We start from the raw sequence: 9830 nt of genomic DNA, 5'->3' as shown, positions 1-9830 counted from the left end.
TTATTTTTCAAATTTCATTTTTCAATTTCAAGTCTTCCTTCTTCAATTCAAATTTTAATCTATCTTTGATCTCAGTTAGGATTTCAACTTTAGAATTTCAAATCTCCTTTACCAAATCTCAAATTCACTTCAAATCCCAAGTATAGATTCAAATCTCAGTTTTTCAAATCAAGTTCAATTTCTGAATCTTTTCTTCAAGGATATTTTCAAAACTTATTTCAAATTTACTTGAAAAAACCCAAAATTTCTGAAGCATTTTATCAAAAGCATGCATCTTTGCATTTTCATAAGCACAAGCATGATTCAATGTGCATTTAGGATTTCAAAATAATCATTTAGACAAATTTAGGCAAAGCAAAATGCATTAATTCGATCATTGATTCAATTACTCTTGGTAAAGACGTCAGGAACGGTTGAACCTCGTACCGACGAGCGAATCCCGTCTCTCTATCATTTTCTCGCAAATATTTCAAAAACGGAGGTGAGTTAAATTTTCAAAATCTTTTTCAAATAAAGGTCAAGTGAGACCTTGCAAAAGAGTTTCCTTTCTTTCTTTCTTTCTTTCTTTCTTTCTTTTCTCTCTCTTCTTTCCTTCTTTCTCTTTCCACTTCAAAAAGGGAAAAAGGGCTAAAAAGGAAAGAGGGAAAGTAAAAAAAAAAAAAAATTGCAACGATCACACCACCCTCATATGCTATAGACTAGTATGGGAAGAAAAATCTCCCGATTTGCTTCCTTCTTGTGATGACCGACATTGTAATATCGGCCATCAAAATCAAGTAATGAACGAAAGAGGCTGTACTTCCCCCACTGCATGCTTATCAAAAAAGTTATCAACACGATCATACATGATTATGTACCATCTTCTTGAAATGCTTTAAGGGTGTTCATCTTTGTGAACCTTTAGCCAGATAACCACAATCTGTAATAGTCCAGCAAATAGTAATTGGTTCAATGTGTATCGGAACCTCTTTAGAAGGAAAACAAGTAACCAAGGGTGAAACTAAGCAATACCATTTTTGTATTTCTCATTGCTGGACACAAACCTGAAACTAATGTTAACAATCACAGGACCATCATTTGGATTACTCATGTCTAATCTTGAAACAGTGTATGAGCACACGCACGTGCTGAATTTTCATCGCATCTCTGTGTGGTGTTGTATGTGAAGCTAGGTATGGGTATTACTATTGTGGATAAGAAAATGCACTGATCAAACGGATGGTAAACCCGTGTTAACTTCACAAATTTTATTCAATAATATCAAACTAAATAAAAAAAAGTCCACAACCATATAAAGAATATACAGAAGTACCACTTGGCTAGCTTGATACATTATGAAACATACATGTATCTTCTATGCACAGTTACTTGAAATGCAGATTGTTTGGCATCAGAAAGGAGCATGGTAAAAATTGAGACTTTGAAGAACAAGTGAATCCGCCCTCTCCACCAGATTCTTCCAACATTTACACGGTGGCTATCTTTGCGCAAGGTTCCTCAATAAATGTCTCAAACTCCTGAATGATATGTACACATTTTAGCAAATAATCACAAAGCAACAAACAGCCCAACTTTCTCAACTCTGCAATTAGCCAAAGATTTTATAATGTATCCTCTTAGGGACTCCTGATAGGATTCAAATTTTCCAGACATGCAACAATGACTAGGCTACCTGCACTGGTTACCTAAGTTGGTGAAGAATCGCTACTGATTCTATCACCAGAAAGTCAATAACGCTGCTTGCTTGAGCTACTACTCACTCTAATATCCGAGGAAAAATCTGCAAGACTGTCTTGATAATAACAGGCTTGATTTTTTAAAAGGAACATGAGAGAATGAGAATGCATTGCATGTTATCTGAAGACAGTGAAAGTGCTCTGACTTCTCTTATAATGTTATATGAAATTCAGAAAAATCAACGTACAACAGAAAGCTTTCACAATGCAAGATGCTACAGTAAACTAGAGCTGGAAAAAGAAAATCATGCAGAGTAACTTAACAACTGACAGTAAGCAATTCTAAGCACAAAATGAGAGGTTATGTTACCCTCTTGATAAACTATAAAAACAGTTAACAGTTAGATGCACACAATATCACCTACTGTATACAGGATGTGATAAGACGCAGCACTTGGAAGCTTCACAAGTCAACACCCTCATCGAGGCCAGAAGAGTTGATCATCACATTTGAATCAATCTGCTTGTCAAACTTCTTCCTTCTTCGAGATTCAAATTCTTCAAACCCTTCCAACTAAACAAGGAGAAAGGATGACTCGTTACTTGTCAGAGAGGAATTTTTGCCAAGCAATCCAATAGAAGGCAAAAAAAGGACAGTATAGAAAACCATAAGAACCTACTTGCTGAAACTGTTCCATTGAGATCGGGTTATCATGAAGTGAAATATTCTGCAGAGATTTACATTCCTTCAATAAATTCTGAGGTATCTGCACCAGGAAAAAAAAAAGAAAAATCTACTTACATATGGAGCTTTTGTTGACTGAAGTTAATAATAGACAATGCAAAGATTGCAGCAACTAGGTTCCAAAATTTGTGCTGATTTGAACCTATTTGAATGAGGGAGCAACACCAACCTACATTCTGAGGGTCCTTACATGTATTTGACTCTCTATTCATCACTTTTTAGATTTTCTTTGGGGGAACAAACTGCCTTTTCACTTCACCATATGAGGTATACTCAAGGTTGCTAGACTAGGAAGCCGATGCGGGAAACGATACGGGAAGTGGAAGCGAGAAGCGATGAGTTTTAAAATGTATAGGAAGCGGGAAGCGAGGAATAAAAAAAAGCAATATAAGAATTGATTGGGAATATAAATGGAACACAAATAAAAACTAAAATAAAAGTGATTATTCTTAAATTTCATGATTTTTTAGTATAAGAATTAAATTTATAACAAAATCTAAAAATGATGACTGCCAATTTAGAGAAAGCACATGGAAGTGAGTGAGAAGCGTGAGAGAAAACACATAAAAAACACGAAAAGTAGAGTGAGAAAACATAAAGAAGAATAGATGAAGCATGTGAAAAGCATAGGAGAAGCGTGGTAGAATTGAGATTCCCATCAAGTTTCGGAAGCGAGGAGTATCAAGCTTCCGAAGCGAGCTTTCGGGAAGTGGGCTTCCCACCTATCTAAGAAGCTTCTGGTAACTCTGGTGAAAACTACCTCAGGTTTATGTCATACTGCATGATTGTCTTTCTATAAGAAATGCAAATTATAAACATGCGCTAAAACATGAAGATATATATTCAACCATATCTAGAGCAGGAAGCTATGCCTAGATACTGTGTGGACCACAACTAGAAGGCCAAAGACTGTTCTCTTGAAAATCCTCCGGGCTACTTAACCAATTTGGGACCTCTAATAGCCATAAAATTAAGGGGAATATGGATGGAATTGAAAAAGAAGTATTTTCTCGGTTACGGGTCATGGATCTGAAGATCCAGGACCCGTGACATCCACTTCTTCATTAATGGCATTATGTAATATTGATTATTGTAATGAGGGGTATTTTAGTACCCTAAAATTTTGTAATCACTTGTTAATATGAAGGAATACACAGCAGCCGACCCTATTGCTGAAGGGGTATCGGTTTCTCCCAACTTCTCTTTCCCTTTCTCTCTCTCTCTCTCTGTTTTTCAGATCTCACGAGTGGAAGGACCTGGAGATTCAAAATCTAACATGGTATCAGAGCCACGCTTCAGTTGAAACTGGAATCGATCTCAAAGGTACGTCTGATAGATCTATCCTTCTCGATTTCTTCTTCTAAGTCAAGAACATATCCCTCCGTTCCCTATTTTCATTTTTTTTTTTGGTTCACGAACGACCCATTTTTGTCTCCCCACATTCCTTTCTTCTCTATCAGATCTGATATCAATCAGATCTGAAGATAATCAGATCTGACTTCTTCTTCCCACAGTCTTCTTTTCGCCTCTTTCTATTTTTCTTTTACCTCCGTGGTGGCTGAACCTCGGTTCCCCCACAACCTTCTTTCTATCCCCTGAGTAACTCAATCCAGATTTGGATTTTCGACTGCACAGCCTTCTTTCTATCCCTTGAATAACTCAATCCAGATTTTCGACCCAAATACCTAGTTTATCGCGGTTGATAACAGCGTGATCTAATCACGCAGGGTCCTATTTCTCATTCTGTCACTCGCATACCTAGTTTATTGCTGTTGGTAGCAGCGTGATCTAATCACGCAGGGTCCTATTTTGATTCAGCTGCATCCTTAATCAAGCTGATACATTCATTTTCTGTTTCATTCATATCAAATCAGAAATCTGATTGACATTCAATTTCTGTTTCATATCAGCAATCTGAATTAGTTTCTGCAGTCTGATAGCATCGATCTGAGTTAGTTCCTGCAAAAAAAAAAAAACTGCAGGTGTAAGCAGATTGTGCTGAATACTTTTTTAATTCTGTGAAACATGAATTCACTTCCTAGTCAATCAGTTCTTTCTTCCAGTTTTCTCAGTCAACTCGTGTCTGAAAAATTAAATAATGGTAATTTCTTGACTTGGAAGAGGCAAATCATACCTTTCATTAGGAGTCAGGATCTTTCTGGACACCTGGATGGATCTATTCCAGTTCCTCCTGAGTTCCTATCACAAGAAGAAAGGGACAGCAAAGGGGAAGCTACTACTGTATATGTTAGAAATCCTGAATTTGTGGCTTGGATGAAAAGAGACCAAGCGCTTGTTGCTTATATTACATCAACACTGTCACAAGAGGTTCTTGTAGCCATTCCAGATGACTGCACTGCCATGCAACTTTGGAACAGACTAGTTCAGACATACTCACAGGTTTCTCAGGCCAAGATTATGTTTCTTAAAAGAGAATTTCAAATGTTAAGAAATGATTCCATGTCCATCATGGAATACTTGAACAAAATGAAGGTTATCACAGATCAGTTAGCAGTTGTTGGAAGTACAGTTTCTGATAAAGATTTGGTACAGCAAACCCTCAGTGGATTGGGACACGACTATCATATGATTGTCACTTCTCTATTATGTTTACCTGAGCTGCCCAACTTTGAAGATCTGCGCGCAAAATTGTTACAATATGAGATGAATCTAAAGGGATTTTCTGAAGAATCATCTATGCAAACTGGGGCACAAGAAGTTCTTGCTACAGGGGTTACTTATGCACGAGGACGAGGAAGCTATGATATCAAGGGAAAAGGAACACAAGGGAGAAGTAGCCATGGCGGTCGTGGATTATTGCCTACACCCAACTCATATACCAACTCACAAAGACAGAGGCCAATCCCTACTTGCTTTCTGTGTAATAAAAGGGGGCACATCAAAGCCAACTGCTGGTTCAATCCCTTAAATAAAGGAAAATCAACACAAACTGAAGCAAAAAGAGGCACAGACAGTACAAGGACCAATGGAGAAGTAAAAGAGTTGTTGTCAGCCTTAGCAGAATTGAATCTGAAACAGAATGAGCAAGGTACTTGGTATGTGGACTCTGGCGCAGCGACTCATGTTACTGGTGATGCAGGTAAGCTCCTAAAACTTGTTCCTTACATTTGTAGAAGTAGTATAGTTACTGGAGATGGATCACACCACTCTGTCTCGCATATTGGAAACTCCATCATACCCTTGCCCGAATCTTCCATCAATCTTTCAAATGTTCTTTATGCTCCTAATATCAAGAAAAACATTGTTTCAGTTTCTAAACTTGTTGATGATGTCAAAGCCTCAGTTGAATTTACTCCTTCTTCTGTTCTTGTTAAGGATCTCTACACGAAGGAGACGTTCGCTAGAGGAAAACGACAAGGCAATATGTATGTTTTTCAAGAAGATCCTTCAACACATGTTAGCTCTGCAGATCCAAACTTGAAGCTCCAATCATCGTTGTCTTCTGAAAATCCTACCTGCGTTTTTAGTGTCTCTGAAATCAATAAGCCAAATCTTTGGCATGGTCGTCTAGGTCACTACAGTAGTAGTTTCATTGAAAAGCTTGTTTCGAATAATCTTATTCCCAAGTCAAGTCTAGGAATAAATGTCAATGACAATAAATGTTCTAGTTGTCTCTTATGTAAGAGTCATGTTTTATCATTTCATTCTATCAATAAAAGAGCTTCAAGACCTTTTGAGACTATCTGTTCTGATGTTTGGGGGCCTGCTCCAGTTGCTTCCATGTCTGGAACTAGATATTATCTTTTATTTGTTGACAGTTATTCTCGATATTCCTGGATATTTTTCATGAAACATAAATCTGAGACTTTCAAGTTGTTCCGTAACTTCCATTCCTTTGTCAAAAACCAATTTTCTGAAAACATCCTAAGTTTCCAATGTGACGGAGGAGGTGAATTCTCTTCCATTGACTTTACTAACTTTCTTCAAAGTAATGGGATAAGAAAAAAGGTGTCTTGCCCACACACACCTCAGCAGAATGGGATTGCTGAAAGAAAGCATCGCATATTGTTGAGAGTGCGATGAGCATGATGCATGACAGTAATCTTCCGATCACTTTATGGACAGAGGCTTTTCATTCTGCAGTTCATGTGATAAATCGATTGCCCATGACTATTTTGGAAAACAAGTCTCCTTACTTGTCTCTTTTTGGTATACACCCCAACTACTATGATTTGCATGTCTTTGGATGTTTATGTTATGTTCATGTTGATAGTTCAAGGAGACATAAGTTTCAGGACAAGGCTTTAAAGTGCAGGTTTGTGGGTTATGCTGATGACTATAAAGGGTACAGGTGCTATGATCCGGTGAGCAAGCGCATCAAAATATCAAGAAATGTCATCTTCGATGAATTGAATTTTGATTGTCGATGTACTAGTTCTTCAGAATCAAAACATAGAGTTGAGGCTTATTATCCTTGGTTGAATTATGAACTTCTCTCAGGAGCTAGTGATGCTTGCTCAAATTGCATTCAAAAGGATAAGAAACTTGTGTCTACTGATGGAATGATTGATCATGAAAATACAGACTCAACTTTGAATCCAGGAAGGTATAAAGGTCTTGTCTACACTCGACGAGAAAGAGAGTCACCCACCATAGTTGATTCAGACATGGACGCATCCTCAACATCCAACATTGTTGATACTAGAAGATCCACACGTTCTCGCCATCCAATTGAAAGGTGGGTCAGTTATGAAAATTTCTCATTAGATTTTCAACTCTTTCTAACAGCCTTGAATAAAGAAGATGAACCCACAACGTTCTCTCAAGCATCAAATTCCAGAAGATGGATTGAAGCAATGAATGAGGAGATGGAAGCTCTACATGAATGTGGTACGTGGGATGTCGTATCAAGACCACCTGACAGAAACGTTGTTGGTTCGAAATGGGTGTACAAAATAAAGTATAAACCGGATGGGACTATAGAGCGATACAAGGCGAGACTTGTAGCCAAAGGTTTTACACAGGAGCAAGGAAAGGATTATGATAAAACCTTTAGTCCAGTTGTGAGGATGGGGACAATCCGAGTCATACTTTCTTTAGCCATTGAACACCAATGGACCATTAGCCAACTTGATGTGAAGAATGCTTTTCTTCATGGAGATTTGAGAGAAGAAGTTTACATGGAACAACCCACTGGTTACGCAGAAGGTAATCCTACAAAATATGTCTGCAGACTAAAAAGGGCGATATATGGATTGAAGCAGGCATCTCGATCTTGGTTTGACAGCTTTTCTCTTGAAATACAAAAGTATGGTTTTAAGAAATCTCTTCTTGACCACTCCTTATTTATATTTAAGAACCAAGACACAATTACTCTGTTGTTGATATATGTGGATGATATTATCATCACTGGCAGTTCCAATGAGCACATTGAAGAAGTCAAACATCTCTTGAATCAGAGGTTCAAAATGAAGGACCTTGGCAAACTACGGTACTTTCTTGGAATTGAAGTCGACAGTTCCTCTGAAAAAATGACTCTCACTCAATATAAGTATACCATTGATGTTCTCAATAAATCGGGTATGAAAGACTGCAAGCCCTTGAGCACTCCTAGCGTTCTTCATCAAAGGCTTAGCTCTCAAGACGGAGATCCATTTGATAATCCCACACAGTACCGTAGCATAGTGGGTATGTTACAATACCTCACTTTTACTCGCCCTGATATAGTCTACTCGGTGAATCAAGTTTCTCAGTTTATGCATGCCCCATGTGAAGGGCATATGGAAGCAGTTAAACGGATACTACGATATCTGAAGGGAACGGTTGGGGATGGTCTCACATATAAGCGAAAGACAAATGGGCAAAGTGCACATGAGATCACTATTTATTCTGACGCGGACTTGGCGGGAGATCCAGATGAACGCAGATCAGTATCAGGCTATTGTGTATTTGTTGGGATGAATTTGGTTTCTTGGAGTAGTAAGAAACAAAAGGCGGTTGCCAGATCCAGTACAGAGGCTGAATACAGGTCAATGGCAGCCGCCACTGCTGAGGCTACTTGGGTTAGACATCTACTGACAGAAGTCGGAGAATCGATATCTCGATCACTTCTTCTGTGTGACAACCAGAGCGCCATTAGTATGTCTTTTAATTCAATCCATCACAGTCGTGCCAAACATATTGAAATAGACCAGCATTTTGTGAGACAAAAGGTAGAAGAGAAAGAGATTGAGCCTGAATTTGTTCGAACTACAGATCAAGTGGCGGATATATTTACAAAAGGATTGACAAAAGACAGATTTTGGATGTTAAAAGGCAAGTTGTTCATGATTCAAGATCATGCACAACTTGAGGGAGGGTGAAAAGAAGTATTTTCTCGGTTACGGGTCATGGATCTGAAGATCCAGGACCCGTGACATCCACTTCTTCATTAATGGCATTATGTAATATTGATTATTGTAATGAGGGGTATTTTAGTACCCTAAAATTTTGTAATCACTTGTTAATATGAAGGAATACACAGCAGCCGACCCTATTGCTGAAGGGGTATCGGTTTCTCCCAACTTCTCTTTCCCTTTCTCTCTCTCTCTCTGTTTTTCAGATCTCACGCGTGGAAGGACCTGGAGATTCAAAATCTAACAGGAATATAATGAAATAAGAACCTATGATTAGCTTTTCAGGAAATTCTCCACGTGGCCAAGATAATACTAAGCCAATAGATTTTGATCTCCTTCCATAAGTAGTTGCTTCAGCTTTAGCCACTCGAACTCTTTGGATTGTTCAGAAGATCCTTTAAATCAAATTGATACACGCACACACACACAAAAAAAAAAAGAGTTTTTGTTATTTGTATTAACAGCTAAGAACAAATGAACATGCAATTGGTCCAAATTTGAATCCGATTTTGTGTGATGGTGGTGGGTGAGATGTGGTATCTCCAAGATTTCCAGACTAGAAAACGAAAATGGAAAATGATATAGGAAGCGGAAGCGAGAAGCGATGCATTTTAAAATGTATAGGAAGCGGGAAGCGAGGAATTTTAAAAAAAAAAGCAATATAAGAATCTAGTGGGAATCGAAATGAAACACAAATAAAAAATAAAATAAAAGTGACTTCTTAAATTTTATGATTTTTTAGTGTAAGAATTAAATTTTTAACAAAATCTAAAAATTATGACTGTCAATTTAGAAAACACATGAAACTGAGTGAGAAGCGTGTGGAAAGCATAGGAGAAGCGTGAGAGAATCGAGATTCTCATCAAGTTTTGGAAAGGAGGAGTATTATGCTTCTTAACCGAGTTTCTAGGAAGTGGGCTTCCCACCTATCTAAGAAGCTTCCAGTAACTCTGGGTATCCCTTCAATGATCAAGCACCATTAAAAAGTATCATTCACCATGCCGAGACCAAGCACGTGCACACACACACGTACATAGCACACAATATGTATGT

General features: G+C 38.0%; 1 protein-coding gene across 2 annotated transcripts in view; it reads right to left on the bottom strand.

The window, feature by feature from the left end:
- Window positions 1-1207: 1207 nt before the first annotated feature.
- The window catches only part of LOC149818805 (Leucine-rich repeat (LRR) family protein), a 29430-nt gene continuing 20807 nt past the window's right edge, over window positions 1208-9830 (bottom strand). The window contains exons 8-10 of one of the 2 annotated variants that reach the window (XM_089984900.1): window positions 2357-2443; window positions 2098-2250; window positions 1208-1517 (exon numbers count right to left, since the gene is read on the bottom strand). In XM_089984900.1, coding sequence (XP_089841026.1) covers window positions 2140-2250; window positions 2357-2443 — 198 coding nt within the window. In that variant the 3' untranslated portion in view covers window positions 1208-1517; window positions 2098-2139. The remainder of the gene's footprint in view (window positions 1518-2097; window positions 2251-2356; window positions 2444-9830) is intronic. The other variant, XM_089984899.1, reaches the window with a different exon arrangement.

Source organism: Nuphar pumila, chromosome 13 (assembly GCF_984573655.1).
Source record: "Nuphar pumila chromosome 13, dmNupPumi1.hap1.1, whole genome shotgun sequence".
NCBI lineage: Eukaryota > Viridiplantae > Streptophyta > Magnoliopsida > Nymphaeales > Nymphaeaceae > Nuphar > Nuphar pumila.
The sequence above is the reverse complement of the archived record's forward strand: the minus strand, read 5'-3'. Positions and strand labels throughout refer to the sequence as shown.